Source organism: Channa argus, chromosome 22, assembly GCF_033026475.1.
Source record: "Channa argus isolate prfri chromosome 22, Channa argus male v1.0, whole genome shotgun sequence".
Taxonomy (NCBI): Eukaryota; Metazoa; Chordata; class Actinopteri; order Anabantiformes; family Channidae; genus Channa; species Channa argus.
The window spans coordinates 4,819,058-4,840,244 of NC_090218.1; the positions used below are offsets into that span (position 1 = coordinate 4,819,058).

The window sequence follows — 21,187 nt, forward strand, 5'->3', positions numbered from 1 at the left end:
GAATGTGAGCAAAGCTCTGACAAGCTACTACCATAATGTAAATAACTCTTAATGTGTTGCCTTGTCTGTCATACATATAATAATTATACATACAGGTGTGTGCTCTCGTTCCTTTAGAGGAGTTTACATTTGATCAGCTCAATTGAACCGCTGATGCAAATCTGAACCATACGCATGCTTAGTGGCATCCAGCCAAGATGCTGCATATTTTACTCACTGTTGTCTTTGTTTCTTTCCATTGGAGATCATCAGCAAATCATCACAAAGCCACATGGGAATTATAATGACTTTACCAGTTTGAACTTTAATTCATGAAGTTGACATCTGTGCAACTTACAACAATGAGCTACTGATTCTGTGAACACTTAACCCTTTTAACCTTTGATTCCACTACCTGACAATCTAGGAGAGATGTGTAAATGTACATTAATGCTTTTAAACCTACTCCTCACTTCCCTATATTAATATATTTCTCGGTTTCTAGGTAAAAAGTTCCTCCACGTGACGTCACGAGGAGGAATTCAGTTAAGAATTCAGATGATGTCTTCTGCCGGAGCTCTGGAAAAGCAGGTTGAACCATGATTACCAACTCCATAGTGTGAGCAATACAATGACATAATCTGAACTAAAGGTTCCTCCAAGTGATGTCATCTGGAGAAGTTTTTCAGCTAGAAATAGAGGGATATTTTCATATAGGGAAATCAGAGGAACGTTTAATTGCATTTATGTGCATGTACCACCCAAACTAGAAGCAAATGAAGCAAGTTCAATATGAGTGACGGCGTCCTTTAAGTAACAGTCGCAATCTTTAAATAATCGTCGTTACAATTTTCCATAAACCATAAAATAGGTCAACTTGACTTCTAACAGATTTATTACCCGTTGTTGCTTTTTTTAATTTCTTAATTAGTTTACTTATTTGTTTACTTCTCTCTTTTTCCATGTTGAACATGCGTCGGTGGTCTCCGTGGCTCGCCTCCCGGAGCTTTCCACAGTTATACCCATTTAGTCACTGTTGATGCTCAATGCTTTCCACTGTTTTGGAGTAGGAGGAGGAGGAGGTGGAGGAGAAGGAGGGACCGCTGTGCGTCACTAGGCTAAAACATGTTCCAATAGCGGGTTATATTATCTGCTGCTATTTGCAGTTTGCTGTAGTCAGGCGCCAGACGGAGCTTGAGCAGAAACCTGCAGCGCTTTTCTTACTGCTCCTCTGTGATGGAAACCGTCTCAGAATGAATGGCATCTGCAAGGCTGTTGGCAGAACAGAGGTAGGTTGAAGTTGTCTGTGAGTTTGGGCATGGAAGAGCGCACAGTAGCTATTCAAACAGAGAATTAGCTTTGTGCAATTTCTCAACCACCTGCGTAGATGTCAGTTTTATGAACTTCCAACGTTAGTTCATCTCTGTCATTTTAAAGCAGTTGACTTGTGAATCCAAAGCCAAATCTGCTTTTCTTATTTCAATGATTTACAGAAAATGCTGTACATTTACTCACGTGACTGAGATACTAACTTACTAACATAAACACTTGCTTGCACATTGATATTATCTATTTCCTGTCCCTATCCTTTTCTTCAGGAGTATAACCCCTGGAACTTCAAGACCCATGTCCAAGACCACACATTCAGCTGAGCCTCGGCCTTAGGAGCACAGAGGATGGCAGGTGGTGTAAGAAGGAATATGGGGATGGGAAAGACGTTGCTGGTGGTGATCCTATTACTGGAAACTGATATGAGCTTCCTGGGCCTGAAAAACAAAGTCAGAGTCAACGCTCAGAACAATGAGAGAAGGGTATTGGCACATATCCCTGGGGACATCATCATTGGAGCTCTGTTCTCTGTCCACCACCAACCACCTGCACACAAGGTACATCTGTATGTATCTTGGCAGATCAGCCATAAGATTAGAAGTGGGGGTGGGGTCAGCATGGGCATTCTGACCCATCTGCACCTACACAGGTCCACCCTGTGATGAGACACCTGTCCAGCCAGTCATTTTAATGCTGTGGTTGATTGGCCTGTGTGTGTGTGTGTGTTTGTTTGTTTTAAATGTTATTAATCCAGTTATGTTGCACTTTTCTCAGGTCCATGAGCGAAAGTGTGGTGCAGTGCGTGAGCAGTATGGGATCCAGAGAGTGGAGGCCATGATGCACACCCTGGATCGAATTAACGCAGACCCCACTATTCTCCCAAATATTACCCTGGGCTGTGAGATCAGGTGAGAAACCAAGCATAAAACTTCCTACGTTGTTCTTATATAGCAGTCAACTGTTCATGATCCTTAGTTTCAGGATTATAAATGGGCCATGGCACAAAGGAGAGCTTCATACAAAGGAGCTAGTTTGCAGTCAAGTGGGGTTCACAGACAGCAGAAAGTTAGGGGTTTGGAGGAGATAAGATATATCAATTTCTAAAAAGGTGGTTTTGCTGGCACATCTGTCAATAAAGAAAGAAAAGCCAAAATCGTACTAAAGGTAATGTTTCTTAAATTAGGTCCAACATTGTCTGACTTAGCATAATGAGACCCCATCGTCTAAAATTTGACTGCAGACTTCTCACTGCTATTTAATTGTATTGGTCAAGGTCTTTTAAAACATGAGCTGGAGACAGTGCACTTAAAAATCAACTGGCATGTTTCTCTAAACTACCCTCACCTCTTACTACCTTTGTGCTTGCCAAAACAACAATGTAAACTCATTTTTTTTCCACCAGGGACTCATGCTGGCACTCTGCAGTGGCATTGGAGCAGAGTATTGAATTCATTCGGGACACACTAGTGTCCAACGATGAGGAGGAGAGCCAGGGCAGGTGTACTGCAGAGCCAGGGAGCTTGCTGCTTCAGGGGAAGAAGCCTATAGTGGGTCTGATTGGACCAGGATCCAGCTCTGTGGCCATTCAGGTGCAAAATCTCCTCCAGCTCTTCAACATCCCACAAATAGCCTACTCCGCCACTAGCATGGATCTTAGTGATAAGGTAAGAACCTTTTAACAAACAAATTACATTAAACAAAGAAAACATTCACACTGAATAGGAAAGTAGCACATCTTCACCAGTAGAAAACATGCTAAAACTCAAAATCGGATTTGTGTTTGTGCTGGTTTGAAAGCAGTTACTGGCTTTGAGTCTGATGAAAATCCACTTTAACCTGGCTCCCAACAACATTACCCTCAGATGGTAATGGCACACAGACAACAATTAAAGCAGGTATAATTTCCATTGTGGCACATTGAACATCTGGATCATTTTCATACAGTTCTATTGCATGACAACTATAAAGTTGAGCAAGCAGGTTGGAATGGGTGGAGAAAAGTGTCGGGTGTGTTTGTGATAAAAGAGAATCAGCGAGAATGAAAGGAGAGGTGTTCAAGATGGTGGTGAGACCAGCGATGTTGTTCAGCTTAGAGACAGTGGCACTGAAGAAAAGACAGCAGGCAGAGCTGGAGGTAGCAGAGCTTAAGATGTTGAGGTTCTCTTTGGGAGTGACGAGGATGGACAGGATCAGGAATGAGGACATCAGAGGGACAGCTCATGTTAGATGTGTTGGAGATAAAGTCAGAGAGGCCAGATTGAAGTGATTTGAACATGTTCAGAGGAGAGACTGTGAATATATCGGTAGAAGGATGCTGAGGTTGGAGCTGCCATGCAGGAGGTCTAGAGGAAGAGCAAAGAGGAGATTTATGGATGTAGTGAGGGAGGACATGAAGTTAGTTGGTGTGAGTGAAGAGGATGCAGAGGTCAGGGTTAGATGGAGGCATATGATTCGCTGTGACGACCCCTGAAAGGGAACAGCTGAAAGGATAAGAAGAAGAAGCATGACAACTATAATAATGTCACTAATTAGCTTTTTATTGCCCCATCACACTAAAGCATCCGTTCTAGGCTGCACCATAGCCTATAGTATCATCCACATTATATTGTGATAACTCCTTTACATGATAGTTACAAGCTATATTTTAGGCTACTACATTGTTTTAGTTTAATCTTTGATAGTAGTCAGGTTGACTTTTAATCACTCTTTGTGTTTTTACAGCTTTAAAATCTTCACGCTGCGACTTGTGGCTAAAAGACTTTGTTGAATATTAATAACACTACTCTTACACTTACAAAGATTGTCATATAATATGCAGGTTCAAAGTCAATTCACAGTTGGTTTATACTGAAAGCTGTTGACCTGCTGCTTGACATGCTTAAGTATACAGCCAGACTTATGAACATGTAAATTGTTTCCAACAGAGCCTGTATAAATATTTCATGAGGGTAGTGCCATCAGATATGCAACAGGCCAGAGCCATGGTGGACATTGTCAAGAGATACAACTGGAGCTATGTGTCTGCAATACACACAGAGGGTAAGACAGTGTATGTATGTTACTGCTTTACGTTAATTCAACTTTTATTGTTCTGTCTTTGTTACCATTTTTCCATATGTTTTGCACATTGGAATACAAAAATGGTAATGTATTAAAATACTGTTGATTTCTTTTAGACTTTCTGTTTTTGCTACCACATGTGAAAACAAGTCTATTATTGCATATTATACGAATCTATTATAGTCCAGGAGCATGATCTCCAACTCTTAGCCTGTCCCCACCTAGATAATATCGCCACAAAGGACATTGGCAGATTGTCAAAATACCCACATGCTTAATTTAATTTTTAAATTAAAATTCACTGAATAAATCTACTGTTTGCTAACTACATATAAGATGACCAAACAAACATCTATATAATTATATATATATCCAGCATAGTGTCACTGGTGGTCAGAGGAGTTAGAAACCAATAAATTACATCAGCTTTACAGCTACAAAGCAAACACAAGTGTTTATAGAATGGACAGTACTGATAAAGTGGTTTTAGTTCTTCAGAAGTGGAACGACTCCATATTTATTGTAGGTTGCCATAGAAGGCAATAACACATTTTGGGAGATGCCACATATGAGAGTAGAGCTCTTACCGTATGTAGTAACGAAAGAGATGCCTCAAACAGTGTCATGCCCACAGTACACTTGCAAAGCAACAGTAACTAGGTGACCTAATTTTCTGCATAAACAGGGAGGTCTACCCCCCAACAGTTTCCATAACAAATTTCCCAGAATCTCTAACATCACATCAGCGTGTTTGATTGTCTATACCCTGTGTGTATCCTGAGATCAAGGAGATCACTTGTACTAGAGCGAAAGTGTGAGGAGCAGAACAGGAGAAAACTGCGTAAATGTATCTACTAAATAGGAACGTGAACACACTCTGAAACATGAATAATATTAATAACAATATCCCATTCTCCTGGTACCATCCGTAGGTAATTATGGTGAAAGCGGTATGGAGGCGTTTAAAGACATGGCAGCTAAGGAGGGAATCTGCATCGCCCACTCTGATAAGATATACAGCAACGCAGGGGAGCAGAGCTTTGATAAGCTGCTCCAGAAACTGCGAGCCCACCTGCCTAAAGCCAGGGTGGTGGCATGCTTCTGCGAGGGCATGACAGTCCGAGGCATACTCATGGCCATGAGGCGACAACGCCTGGTGGGTGAGTTTATGCTGGTTGGAAGGTGAGTGATGGCAAATAGAATGAATTAATGTAGAATTAATGTCAAATATGAAATACTGTGTAGGACACCTAATGGTTTCTTAGCTTTGTGCATTGATTTTTAATCCAGACTCTCTTCAGACGTCCAGCATCATCAGACAAGATGTGTTTGTTGTCATTCATCATCATCCTTATTGTCATCATCTTCATGGCATCCATCAGCTTCATGGTGATCTAGGAAATTCAAGGTATTTTTAATTAACTGTTCTTTGTAAACACGCAGTGTATTTGTCAGTATTAGCACCTGTTAGTGTTATAAAGAAAAGCAAATCCAGCTTCCTAATATTCATTTTACAATTTCAAATAGTGCTCATTCCAGTGTTGTTGTCTCCATATGGTTAGAGAGAGTTAATTAATCATAAAGCATTAGTAAGTCAACAGTACACATACGAATTAGTAGGTCACGTGGTTTTTTTTTTCCCCAGTATGACCACATATTGAATATTACTAATGCGTTCTTCAAAATATAACAATGTGAAAAATCAAATAGTAAATAAGGACATTTGCAGAAATGTTGTACAAAAATATGATCCACAATTAATACTGCGAGTTAATTTAGGCAGAGAACTGAGCATATGGTGCATATTTAACATGATAGATAAAAAAAAATAAGTGGGAGAAAGAGGGTTGATTTAGCAGGAGATTTCACTCTCTCCGAGAATGACATGTTTTATTTTAAGGTTTAGCTCTCTGGCTCACTCTCGTCCCTGGTGTTCTATAAATGCCTTTCCTCATTAGGAGCCACATACGGTATGTAGGCTGTCGCTCAAATCTGATGGCAGGAAACATAAAATAACCTTGAACTACATATTGGAAAAACACCATACTCCATTATTCATTTTACCAAAGAGAGCTCTCAACAAATCCTGATCTGTCAGGATGGATCTCCTTGCTATTATGTTTTCAGTGTAAATGTACTATCGACGTGCCAAGCTTACATGCTGTCCAAATAGAAGTTCCGTCCTTCTTTAATAACATGTTCTTGACCTCTCTTTGTTGGTGTGATCACCATTCTCATCCTCATTTGTTATCTGCACAAACCATCCTTTTCCCATCAGCTCGGAGGATTTGTCACTCGGTCTGTGGATATGTGCAGTGCATACATGCTCAGATTCCATTTATAGAAAGAGGGAGACTGAAGGATCAGATCATGTGGTTTTTCTTTTCTTCTCTTTTTTGCATTTTTGGTTTGTTTTGTTGCCAGCACTGCTTACGCCTATTTTGAACTGTTGTATCCAAGCTACAGCCAGCCTTCAGCTTGTTTGTGCAGAATTAAATGAAAGAGATCCATGAGCACATTTGGTTACAGTCTTCACTAATCACTACTGATGGGTTTTCATCTCACTTAGTTTAAACCAAGTCTATGGTCTTTCTTCTCACAGTCCTCCTTCCCTACAGTACACTGACCACAACACAACAGTTCTTGTTAAGGTTATAAATTGCTGTTGTTGACAATGTCAGGAAATGGTCATTTGTATCAAAAGAGACATACATTATGTCATTCTTCCACACAAGTGATCCAACCAACAACTTTGATGAGTAAGTGCTTCCCATCTGCAATTACTGCCCTTTGTGTTCAACACCTGATTGAACCAGAAACTCCACAACCCAAAGTCGCTTCAGTTGCGATAGTGTTTTCCTCTTTTCTGTTTAGATGGCTATTTCACTTTTTTTTTTTCTTCACATGCGTTTTCTCATATTCAGTTTAATTTTAGAAATAGGCACCTTTTCAGCCTCAAGCTTGCGCCATTATTCATATCTAAAGTGTCCTCTCAGAAAAGGTCTGGCTGGAAAGTTGACCAGCATTGTGCTATTTGAGGTGAAATAAGACCACCATGTGTGTGTGTCTTCAGGCTTGTAGGTGGTGTGTGCACAGCATATTGCCCTCCCAGGTCGCTGTGTGGGTTTCAGAGCTCTCGTTTGTGAGTGATTCAAACTACCTAGAGTCAAAGCCCTCCATGCTTTTCATATCCATTCCAGCCTTTTACATGCCAGTGTACCATTTCTGTGCTCGCTTCTCTAAGGATGTGTTATAAAATGATCTCCTACCTCACCCAGAGAACCAAGCATCATAAAAATCACCACCCACACTGTTGTTGTATAACTCCTGCTTGCTTAGCAAAGTTTTCAAAATCACTTTTTTTCTTTTTTTGTCAGTTAGAAGGAGAAGACTGCACGTGTTTGTGTCAGTGAGGTGTTTACATGCAGTATGCACATGTGGAGGTGTAATAAATCTTGTGTCTCTGTTGATAGCAGACAAGTGTGCAGAGGGAGAAACAACGATAGATGCAGTAAAGGTCTTTTCCAACCATTCATTGATGAGATTGTTGAGTCCAAGCCCACAGTATTGTGGAATAAATATTAGATCAGATGTATATGCTAACACTAAAGTATGTTTAATGAACATCAAATACAACACACAACATTTCCAATTAAAAACTAATGTCCAAATTAAAAATACATGAACAGTTTGATTCACACTTACAAAATGCTTCACCAATGTGGGGCTTGTTATCTGAACTGACGTATTTGTTCCTAAAGTTGTACAAGTCCAGGAAATCAATATGCTCTTCATCAGAAGTGTCTCAGTGGACTTCACAGATAAGAGCCTACAGAGATCTAATTAATCAGTAGTGAGACTCAAACTTTGCAAACAAAGTTACAGTCTGCGACTATGGAACTAATACATCCAAAACAAAGCAGCAGCCAACACTAAATCAGCGCACTGTATAGAATTAGCAGCCCTCTGCATCCCAACCAGCCAAGTCCTCCAAGCAAGCTGTTGTTCCATGTAAACATAATAATAATAATAATAAAAACCTTCACACTGTTCTACTTGTATATGTGAGCAAATATGTGAGTTTTTTCTTTATCTTGCAGCGAGTTCGCGTTGGTTCATCTGAGTCATTTTATTTTACTTTAATTCTCTTCAGAGCAGTCATTGGGTTCACCTTTCAGGGTATCACATGTCCTCTTCAGTCTGTTTACCAGTGGTTAGCACCAACTGCAGCTCTTCACAATAGTTAGTCTGCTTTATAAAACCATTAGAAACTGAACACACTGGACTTTTTCAAACTTTGATTTATCAATTATGTGGCCTCAAAATGCTTTTTAGTTTTAATGTATTTCGGTTGTTACTAAAATCTTTGCTTCCTGGACTGCTGAGCTGAAGATTTTTTTTTTTTCTCCTTCACCTTATCGCCTAAGCCCACTTAGTAAAAAACTGTTTTTCGGCATCAAATTCATGGCCTTTTTGTTACATTCATTACCTCTGATATCAATGCTGAATTTATAGATTTATTCACCTGTATCAACAGCAAAAGAAATCTGCAAATAAGTGACCAACAACGCTTTCTTTCATGTAACTCATCTGCTGGTGGTCTGAATGTTTCACTGGTCTGTAACAAACATGAGAATTAAAGATAGTTATACCCTGTACTGCAGATTTGGCCTTTTTTTAAATTTGTTTCTCCGGTATTATGTCAGGTTTATTAGGTGGTGGCTTTCAGATAACAGACAACAAGTAGTTTTCCAAAAGTCTCGCTGAGGCGACATTGCTGTCTAAACAGTCAAATCCTTGTGTGGGTTGCAATAGTGAGCAACCGTCACCAAGATGCTAAAGTGGTATAAGCACAATGGTTTCTTTTTATAAAGCTGATCTAGCCAGAAAAACAAAACTGTGTACTGTGCATGTACTGGTATGGTATTAATCCCATTTATGCCTCTACACATTTCTTAAAATGTTTATTAAATTTTAAAGAAAATTATTTAATCTCTTATAATTTTATGCTTACCTTTCATCTCTTCCTGCCTAGTGATGGCTGGGCAGACAGGTACGATGTGACCGATGGCTACCAGAAGGAGGCCGCTGGTGGAATCACCATAAAGTTAAAGTCAGCGTATGTGACCTGGTTTGATGAATACTACCTAAACCTGAAGCCTGATGTCAACCTGAGGAACCCATGGTTCCCTGAGTTCTGGCAGCACCGCTTCCAGTGCAGGCTGAGGGGACATCCACAAGAGAACACCTTATTCAACCGCTCATGCACATGTCAGTACAACACAGTTATCATGTTTCACACACCTCTATATACACTTTCCACTGCCCATCTAATATGTGTCCAAATTCAGAATTTTTCACCCACAGTTTAGGTTTCAGTGATTACAGTGATTGGTTTTCTTCTTGTGAGCAGGTTTCTGTTCTCCACAGGGAGAGAGTCTCTACGCCATCAATATGCCCAAGACACCAAGATGGGTTTTGTCATAAATGCTATCTATTCTATGGCTTATGGTCTACATACCATGCAGCAAGCTCTCTGTCCAGGATATAAGGTAAAATAGTTAACAATGTTCATATGTGTGTGCTTACATAGTGTATGGAGTATAGATAGTGTTTCCTCTTCCTAAGGGTTTGTGTGAAGCCATGCGACCCATAGATGGTCGCAAGCTGCTGGATTACCTAATGAAAACCAACTTTACTGGAGTATCTGGGGAGACCATCCACTTTGACCAGAATGGAGATTCACCTGGCAGGTAAGGATCAGGAAGGAAGTGAGAAAGAAATAGAGGGAAGTTTGGAAGGAGAAACAAACTGTCCTGCATATGGTAAATGTTCCACAGGTACGAAATCATGAACTTCAAGCATATAGGTGAGGATGAGTATGCTTACATCCACGTGGGAAGCTGGGATCAGAGTGGCCTAAAGATGAACAACGAAGAAATCTGGAGCAACAACAGCGAGATCATCCAGTCAGTCTGCTCTGAGCCCTGCCAGAAGGCACAGATCAAGGTATTGACCATCCAAGCACGCAGACATTTCACATTGCTGAGGTAGATTCTTGTTAGAAATCAACAAGCTAAATACTGTAGGAAAACACCTCTTCAGGATGGGCCTTTTTTTAGATCCAGAGTCTACATTATACCACATCGCATATTATGTAAAATAAATTCTGCCAATATCAGCAGGTTGCTGTTATGGATATGTCCAACCGAAATATGTGGTTCCATGCATTCATTCTTCAGTATACACCAGAACATACGCTACATCCTAGTTTCACTGAGGAAAACATCCAAAGTAGACTCACACTACAGTCTTAAATTGATCCCACAGTTCTACAAAATCAGTCCAATCGGTTCTTCAAGGACCTTACCAGGGATTCAACCAAGCTTTTTGTTTAGGTTTTTATTATTTCCCATCTGGGGTTTCTGCCTCCCTCCAAATCATGGCGAACAATGCAGTCTGCCTCCTCTTTATCGTCCCCAAAGTTTCCAACTTAACTTCCTTCCTACACAGAAAACACTGACTCCCTGTGAAGTTGCACTGCTAGGGAGTTAAAAACTCCAGTCTCATGTATAAGGTTATGAAGAGATCACTATACCTTCAGGCCTTACACTCCAGTCCACATCTCTAGCTTTGACTCTACCAGCTGCTTGACTCTCTTTGACCTGCCTACAGTATCCTATTTATAGTGCAATGTGTTGGAAAAACATTTCTCACAGTTGACTTTTCTGCTCACTGCAACTACTTATTTCATCTATCTGTAAAGCCTGGTAATTATTACAGAGATAGCATGAAGGCAGGAAACACAGCTCTCAAATCCTTTACACATTCAAAACTATACTTGAGTAAATTTGACTTAAAGTTGACTTTAAGTAGAAAAGTAAAAGTACCATCAATGTATGTCAAAGTGTTCTGTCAGGGCTATACTGTTACCGTATATACAGTGCTACTTGCTACTGGCTGCTACTTGCTACTGGCTGGTTTATTTACTGCATGATAATAATAATCACATTTTAAATGTCATGATAGGTTTCTGTAAAGTAACAAGTTTCTGTAGCTGTTGAATATACAACAATACAATATATGATATTTGCCTCTGAAATACAATGGATTAAAGTACAGTACATCAGAATTTTGTTAGCATACAATTTAGTGAATGTTACCAGCTTCACTATGTGAAACAGCTAACCAAAGACCCACTGTACTGCCACATGCGATACCTTCTTTCATTGTCTACTGTGCTTCCATACTCAGCCGTGTTCTTCAGTAATGAGCTTCTCTACACTCACTTTTTTTTCTTTTGATCCCCTGGTGAAGAAATCCTCATTTCTTTGCCCTATAGGGCAATCAGAGTGTAAGATTGGCTACAGCAAAGTGCCATAGGAGCTTTGAGACCTTTTTGCCCTTTATTACTGTTTGTGCGTGTGTGTGCGTGTGTGTGTGTGTCCAGGTGATCCGTAAAGGAGAGGTGAGCTGCTGTTGGACCTGTACTCCCTGCAAGGATAATGAGTATGTGTTTGATGAATACACTTGTCGAGCCTGTCTTCTTGGCTTCTGGCCTACAGATGACCTCACTGGTAAACACACTTTTGTCTCTGATGCTTTCACATACAAGACTTCCAACCAGGCCAGTAGCGCCACAAATGTGGGTCACATACTGATCATCTTAGCACACAGACCACTAACACTCTGAATTAGGATGCACTCGCTTGTGTGGAGAAATCAACACAAATACACATGTGCTGTACGCATACACAGAGACTTCAGATTCTGGCCAGAAAATAGGATTTTCTCAAGCTTACATTTCTTAACTCCAAAGTCTATCAAAACTGAAAATTTTTCCTAACTGTATACCAAAAAGCAGTGTTAGATGTTTATGTGTAGCATAAAAAGCCAGTCCTTTATGTGCATCCTTTATACGAGAGCAGCATAGTATTTATCCTGTTATCACTGCTGCATTTTCCTCTCTACTCCTTTACAGAGACCTTTTATGTGTCATACAGTAGCAATTTGATTCATGTCTCATAGTGTCATATTATCATATTAAAAAATTGTAATTGTTTTCACAGTAAATAGTGCAGAATGAGTCAATATCAGATCAAAATGTCGCTTATACTTTTCAATTCCTGTTTTCTTATGTCTCACAATCTCTTTGCATTCCGAAGGTTGTGAGCCAATCCCGGTGCAATATGTGCGTTGGGGGGATCCAGAGCCCATCGCCGCAGTGGTCTTTGCCTGTCTGGGCCTCATGTCTACACTTTTTGTTACTTCTGTCTTTATCAAGTAATTAAGGCCTATGCTTTTACCACAGTAGCTGTGTAGATACATAAAATAAATAAATAACTGTGTCAAAGGCAGCACAATTTGTGTCAATATAGCAATAGCTACAATTTTTGTAATAGATTAGAATAGATCTCTACCCAGTACCCATGGGTACAAAACCACCCAGGACAAGGGTTCGTTCACACAGCATTTGTGTAGCAGCAAATGAGTGACACTTTTAGCCTCAAAATAATTATAAAAAAACATACAAGTTGATCTTCATTGAAACCATTTATGACTTTAACATTAAATTTTTTTAGCATCTTTTCACTGCTCCAACTGTCTTTCAGCATATATAATTTGGTTGATCTAGGTTTTGGGACACTCCAGTGGTGAAATCATCCAGTCGTGAGCTTTGCTACATCATCCTGGCTGGAATATGTCTCGGCTACCTGTGTACCTTCAGCCTGATCGCCAAGCCTCATATAGTCTACTGCTACCTCCAGCGTCTGGGAATCGGCCTGTCCCCTGCCATGAGCTACTCTGCTCTGGTAACCAAGGTATTTTTTTTTTTGTCCAGTTGCCATTAGTCAGGGGTAACAAATATATACAGTTACACAGTAGAGGTTAGAATCATGCTTCATTTCCTGTTAAATTATCATCAGCTTTATTTAATTTTTACCTCCTCCTACAAGTGCAACAGTTACGGCTACACCTTTTCTTAAAGGTCTCATTAAAAGGCTTTATGATCTAGAAGTTGTTTTCTATTTTTTGGGCACACTTACATGTGAAAGAGGATGTTTTGATCAAGTTCCAATAGCAGGTTCAGAAGTCAGAAGAACAAAACTGTGAAATTTACAATTTGTATATTTTTTTTTTTGGCCTTCCGTCTTATCCTGTGAGTTCAGGATCACCAGAGAGAATCATTGTCTGCATGTTGATTTGGCACAGTTTTTACGCTGGATGCCCTTCCTGATGCAACCCTCCCCATTTTCTACTGGGCCTAGGACCGCCACTGCGCTGTGGGGATGGGAATGGGCTGTTGGGGGTTCGGTGTCTTGCCAAGGGACACTTCAAAATGTGGTCGGGAAGAGCGGGGCGCAAACCTCCGACCCTATGGTCTGTGGGGGGCCACTCTACTAACTGAGCCAAATTATGATAGCTGTTGATAATCGCCTATTTTTTAGGAACAGGGGAAGATCCAAAAGGGACATATTTAGAATTTGCAGTATTCTGTATATATTGGAGCCTTTGGAAATGAACTGCAGTTAATGTTACAAATGGACAAATAATGAGACTAAATCTAAACAGGTGAAAACTTTTATTTTAGACAACTTATCTGCTAATAATGACATACTTTGCTTTTTTTTAGTGTAGATTGCAGGGCATCTCAAAGATAAAGGGCAGAAGTAAAAGGGCTACCTGCAAACATTGGATGATTGCCAATTGTAAGTGAAGCATGGTAGAAGTTGAGGATCTTTGTGTGGGCTGAGGTTGATGTTTAAGATCTGGGAACTGAAAAGAGTATTTTTGCTATGAATCAATGAAGCAGTGTAATCTATAGTTGATGCAAGTGAAGCCTGCACAACCATTTGATCTCATTTTTATCCAGACCAACCGTATAGCACGGATCCTGGCAGGCAGTAAGAAGAAGATCTGCACCAAGAAACCTCGCTTTATGTCCGCCTGCGCACAATTGGTCATCGCCTTCCTACTCATACTGCTGCAGCTGGGGATTATTGTGGCACTTCTCGTCATAGAGCCACCGCAGGTGTGTGTACTTATAATGTGTGTGTGTGCTGATAAAGTGAGGGATGTTTGCATTTATGTGAACACTAAAAGCGTCCTCTCTCACGCCTTCCACCTTAGGTGATCTATGACTACCCCAGTATCAGTGAAGTGCACTTGATCTGTAATCTGACCACTATGGGGGTGGTGGCACCGCTAGGCTACAATGGCCTGCTTATTCTCAGCTGCACTTTCTATGCCTTCAAGGTACTAAGCATAACAGTCTTTATTAATACAGGTACACTGGTTAGCTGTATGTGTGTGTGTGTGTGTGTGTGTGTGTGTGTGTGTGTATATATATATATATATATATATATATAAATATATAAAAAAGAGACATTTTTCCATGTATTCTGTGCGTTATTCTTATACTGACACTTATTTTAAAACTATATTCTTCCTTTTTTCCTGCAGACCCGTAATGTACCAGCGAATTTTAATGAGGCCAAGTATATTGCCTTCACCATGTACACCACCTGTATCATCTGGCTGGCCTTTGTTCCTATTTACTTTGGCTCCAATTACAAGATCATAACCATGTGTTTTAGTGTCAGCCTCAGTGCCACAGTGGCTCTCTGCTGCATGTTCGTCCCAAAGGTAAGAAATGGAAATGTGTATTTTTACAGTCCTGCAATGATAAACATAAATAATCACAAAGAATTCTCTCTTTTTTATCTAATTTTTGTGCCCCCTACTACCTACTACTTGTTCATGTTCCTGGTCAGGTTTACATCATGCTCGCCAAGCCTGAGAAAAATGTCCGTAGTGCTTTCACAACATCCACAGTGGTGCGCATGCATGTAGGTGATGCCAAGAAAGCTGCCAAGTCTGGCAAGTCCTCTAGCAGCATGGCCAACTTGTTTCGACGCCGAGGCTCTGCACCGGACAACATCAGGTAAATGAGGCACCTACACCTACGTGGGAATCAAATTACTGGAATAAATTAACTCTAGAAGACCTGTGGAGACGGAAGAGACATGGCAGACATATACCTGATTGTTTTTTTTTTGTTATTAGACAATTTAAACATAAAATCTCTGCTGAGATATCATCATGAAAACACTCAGAGCTGGATCCACTGCAACAAGCTGGATGTGAAGCCAGGAAAAACTGCTCCCCTAGTTGAAAAAGGCAACCTCATTTGGGTTAGGTACTCCCACAAGAGACCCGCTGCCTTTAAGGAATTCTCTTTCCAGGGAAGATGAAGGAGGAAAAAAAGAGGGAGATGTAAAATTACACAGAAAGCAAAAGATAGAAGGGGGGATGGTACAAAGATTACAAGAAGTAGAACATGGATCTAGAGGTTGAGGGATGGGTTTCTTTAATCAATGTGATTTTCATATCTTCAATTATTACATACATGCATCTTAATTCAAAAGCAATAGGGCGATGTGTAAAATGTAAATAAAAACAATGCAATGATTTGCAAATCTCATCAACACAATTTAGTCCCAATAGAACATCAACAAAATTTTTACATTTCATGGAAGATATCAGCTCATTTTGAATTTGATTGCAGCAACACGTCTCAAAAAAGTTGGGACGATGTTTACCATTGTGTAGCATCCCTTCTTCTTTTAACAACTGCCTGTAACTGTCTAGGAATTGCCAATTGATGGAGTTTTAGGACAGGAATGTTGTCCCATTCTTGTTTGATGCAGGATTCTAGCTGCTCAACAGTCCTGTGCCTTTGTTGCCAAATTTTTTGTTTTATGACGTGCCAAATGTTTTCTGTTAGTGAAAGATCTAGACTGCAGACCTTCACATTTCACATAGTTATTTTACGCCGATCTGTTTCTGTCATGTTTTTCAGTTCCAATGGGAAATCTGTGACTTGGGCACAGGGCGAGTCCAGTTACAGACCTAATCTGTGGAAGAGGATGTCATTCCACGTCAAAAAGAAGGATGCAGTGGAAGCAAACCAGACAGCAATCATCAAACCTTTCTCTAAAGGAGATGATACACCTGGTGTCAAAGAGCAGTATGAAGAGCCACAGGCATCTGAGGCCTTTACCTGCTCACCTGCTCAGTTGCCTCTGTCCACCATCAGCCAGCATGCAGGGAAAGTAAGGGATCTCCAGAGAGGAGAAGATGGAGATGAGGTACAAGCTTTACCCACCTATGTACCTGAGCCCCCTGCTGGGGTCAGAAGAAGAGCTGGGGACAACACCATGGTGATGGATGGTGGGGACACTAGCATTATAGGTGTGGGTGACATCGGCATAGGGATGATTGGGGCCCAGACTCAGGGCACTACCATCATGGACCAAATCAGCTGCGTGGTTAACAGATTCACTGCCAACATTAATGAGCTTAACACCATGATGCTGCCCGGGGGACCAGCCATCAGCCCCACCTCCACCATTGCCCGTCCTGCAGCTACAGATCCTACGGCTTGCCCATCCCAGTACCTCACCTCCAGGAGCAGACTGTCCCCCTCCACTGTCACCACATATGCTGAGGTTGCAGCTGTTTCCAATTTCTGTGATAATCGACCAACGGGTAAGATTTACGAACATCTGGCTGGGACTTGCGTGAGCAGCAGACGAGCCAAGGATATGGAGGAGCTGGTGGCTCTGACACCTCCCTCTCCTTTTAGAGATTCATCTCTGAGCTCCAATGACAGCTCACCCACCTCGTTGTCCCCGCCCTCTGAGGCTGAATATGACCAGCTGCTGCTGAGACACTACAGCCAGAGCTCATCTTCTCTCTAAACCTGCTCCCTCTACACCTATTTTTTCTTCTTGTTTAGTTTCAGGCTGGACCAAAGTCTTGGATGCCTTTCTACATGTGAATATTGAGAATGTGTAAGCTTTTTATTATTTTTTTTTTCATTTTTAGATTGGATTGAGTACACCCACACATGCCTCCAATGAGAATACCAGTGGCAAGACTGCAAATGCTGAAAATAAGCTGAGTAGTGTCAGTGCTTCATCTTTTGTTTTCCAAGTGAGTAAATTACTTGGCAACCGAAACACTCAAATGGGCATTTTATAGACTTTTTAATGTTATATTGATACTGGTGTCTAACTCAGTTTTAAACTTTGAAGTTCCAAAGAAAATACTAATTCATTATAAAATGAAAAAACAGTCATAAGTAGGAGAATATCTAAATATGGCATTACAGTAGATTTTTGGTAGCTTTTATGTAAACAACTAAACATAGTTTAATTTCAGTAATATGTGTTGGATCATTTATTGTCATAAACACATTGAACATAATTAGCTTTGGTTGTTGTTTCCGTTTATATTATAGCTGTACATGTGGTGGGTTTTTTTACCGTTAAATTGCAGGAGACCCAGCTGGATGCTCATTGGGTATCAGTATGAAGGCATCTGTCTAGGCCACACCTGATTAAATACCATTGCTTCAGATCAATAGGTCAAACATTATTAAATTTGTGGTCGTACCTCAAAGACGTGAGCAAATATTTTGTATCCGGATTCTAGGAACACAAGCTTTTTTTTCCCATACAGAGGGTTCTCAGTGATCTTCCTTTTTCTTGGAATGGAAACAATTTGCAGAGAATAAGAAACCATCACAGCCTGAGAGGACAGGACCTTTTTATTCCTGTAGGGAATGCAAAACATTTACTTGAATAGATAATTGACATTGGACAAAAAGCTTATGGACTACTTTGGATGTCCTCTTTAATTCTCTTGTGACTTAGCTGAATGTAAAACCACCTGTTATCACATGTTGTGGACCAAAATTATCTTCTAGCTCAGGATGTGTCTGAACCAAAATACTTTGAACTTAAACTCCTACCTGCTGAATAAGTCATCTGCTAGCGCTAAATATTTCAAGGTTGCATGATTTTAAGATTTATTTGGACTCTTTATATACTGCGTATTTGTAATACAGTACTTTTTAATACTTTACATGTCAAACCAGTTAAGGTTAAAAGATTTGGTAGCAAGGGAATGATACTATTTGTGATACCGCTGTGACATCAACTGCAAAACAGTTTGTTCCCAGCCTGGCTCTTTACCTACATACTGGATGAGCCAGTGTCTCCCTGTGGTCAACTACATCGTGTGTCTGTAAATTGGGTCACTTTAAGAATCCTACATAAGTTGGTTTAGATTATCTTTTAAGCATTTCAGACATTGTAGAGAGGGTAACATTTTTTATAATATTTCACATTGTGACTATGTTATTTCAACTTTTCTTTCTAATGCTTGATATTCAGTGAATTTTCTTTTTCGGCTATTTTCTATATTTGCATTTTGGCTTCTCTGATAATGATAGTTGCTAGTCATAGGTTTGCTTTGCCAGTACTCATTTAAATATAACAGATGATATTCATGTTGGAGCTAGCTTATCCATGATTATCTGGTATTTTTTGAGTCCTGATCTTTGTCTCACAAGCAAGAATGTGTATATGTATCTATCTACTGCACATTCCAAAAACTATAAACACATTCTTGCTTGTGGGACTATATATACACACATATACTGTTTTCAATGTAAAAATCATTATTGTACCATATTTGCATGCAGGTTTTTGCCAATTGAAATTTTGCAAGTGCAAATAATTCACTTCTGTACAGAAGATTTTCTCTTGATTCTCTTCACCACCTCTTTTACATAATTTGAATTTGCTATTTAGACTTGTGCCTCATTAAAAGTTTCCATTCAAAATGCAATACACTGTTTAGGAATCATTTGTAATTAATTTTAAAATTTTCAATGAAAAAAGCAACATATTAGTATTTTTAAAATAGCAACTGAAAGAAAAAATATCAAAAAGAGACATCTTTACAGAAATATATTTTACTTTCCTACAGCCTGTCTTTAAAAAAAATTAATGTAAGAATAGAAATTTCTGAGAACATTTGTAACCATATTTTAAAGAGTCTTGTAAGTTTATAAAGAATCATTTGCAGTTTTCTTTTTATATTTCCTAAGTCAATGTTACTCATGAACCTTTTCTAAATAAGAACATAATTGTGTCAAACTGTGTGATAATTAATAACCCTTACAGGAAATAGGGTTTCTAGGGCACTCTTTATTAAACAATGCGAGATAATTTCCTATTCGGTGTATTGTAGACCAAAATTGTCCAGTGAAATTAATATTTAGGAGATGGTGGCCGGCAAAGTTTATTCATAGTGAGAGCATAATGGCTTTGATGAGCCCAGGGAGAGAGAGGCCACAATGGACTAAATCATTGTTTATTCCTGAAATCTGACAGTGATTGTTTAAATGGTTTTACCCTCATTGCATAGCCCTCCTCCCAGTGAGTCACATCAATCACACGTCAACACTTTGTGCGATTCTGCTGTAACTCAGAAAACCCTGGTAAACATGGTAAAAAGCCTTCCTCTTAACCTGGTAAACATGCCATTTGAATAGCCTGTTGTTCACACAAAGACAGTTTTGGAATGTTCTCTGGAGGTTTTGGTTAAATTGGATGATTTATTATGTTTACAAACATATAAATTGTGCCCACACGTTTGAGTGTAGAATGTTTCCCTGCGATCTCTTCTTTATAGTATCAATAATATTGTGTAAATCATAATGTGATTAGGCAAACATATTAAGGTGCTCTCTTCTTCCCCCCCCCCCCCCCATGTTCAACTTCAGAACAAGTGTTTTAGCTAACATGCTACTCTTGAGTTTTCTCTTTGCGATAACGTGACATGTCTTTTAGCCATATTTATTATGTGGTAGAGCATATATGCAATTGAGGCGTTACCTGGCTGTTTGTTTAGAGACCATTTGAACATGATAAGACTGTAGGAGAGACTCACTCAGAGACCTGACTCTCACTTTAAAGAGACTGTAGGTAGAAGAGAAATGATAAAATGTTTTGGAAAGGTTTGCCCGCGTTTGAAAATCTGGTAATCCAGCCTCCAGGCTGATGCCATGTTTGTTTAAATATAACATAGAGAAACAGGTGACTTACACCAAAAGTATGATAGCCTAGTTTGCAAATGTACGTAACAAAATGCACTTTTATTTGCATAATACCAGGGGCAGACATAATGTTGTTAGTTATGGTATTCACAGGTTAAATATTAATGGTACTGTTACATATGAATCTATTGCCAACTACTGTTGTGTGTTTATGAAAAGCTCAAACTTTTGTCAGTCATCAGCTGATACCTTTTTGAACAGTAAAACCTATTAGGAGTGATGATACTGTATGATCTTCTGTGATAAGCCAATTTAAGGTGAGGAAGTTGTAGAGCCTTCAGCCTTCTAAAAAACCACGTCAGACCTGTACAAATCTTTCTCTTAAGAAGTAGCTCCATTTCTATTCAAGGTTTTTCAAGAAAGTATTGTCAGCGGACGTCTGCCACCCACACTAACCCAAGGATTAACCACCGTAATTCCAGAGCCAAATTATTTATTGACAATTGGCGTCCAACACGTCTGTAAAATAATGACTATGAGATGCTGCCAATTATTACTGACAATTATTGAAAAACCCATTTCCAAACAATATAAGACTAATGTTGGATATTTAGAGAAGTGATTACTTCTCTGCTGTTGTTAAGACACAGTACAAGAACTGTAACAGCTCTGTCAAACTGTTGACAGGCACTTCTCAGTGGTTTAATATTCTTCGAGGAGTTAGACAAGCCTGTCCAGTCTCCCCATACATCTAGTGCTATCCCAGGTATCTGTTTAGGTAACTGTTTATTACTCAGTTAGCAGTTGATACAACCTTGTTTCTAAAGGGTTAGAATCAAATATCAGTTGCAACTGAAAGAGTTGCGGGTTTTTTGTAAGGCAATAGGGCCTATATCTTAACATCCA

General features: G+C 39.7%; 1 protein-coding gene across 1 annotated transcript; it reads left to right on the forward strand.

Annotated features, from left to right (window-relative positions):
* Positions 1–1,094: 1,094 nt before the first annotated feature.
* grm5a (glutamate receptor, metabotropic 5a) lies at positions 1,095–20,788 on the forward strand. Its single transcript, XM_067492273.1, has 18 exons — positions 1,095–1,268; positions 1,578–1,865; positions 2,083–2,216; positions 2,711–2,972; positions 4,233–4,347; positions 5,301–5,550; positions 9,404–9,639; positions 9,799–9,920; positions 9,997–10,121; positions 10,209–10,377; positions 11,819–11,945; positions 12,534–12,651; positions 13,004–13,190; positions 14,243–14,401; positions 14,500–14,625; positions 14,833–15,015; positions 15,144–15,313; positions 16,232–20,788. Exons 2-18 carry the CDS (start codon positions 1,656–1,658, stop codon positions 17,130–17,132), a joined length of 3,594 nt encoding a protein of 1,197 aa, XP_067348374.1. The 5' UTR covers positions 1,095–1,268; positions 1,578–1,655; the 3' UTR covers positions 17,133–20,788.
* Positions 20,789–21,187: the final 399 nt, after the last annotated feature.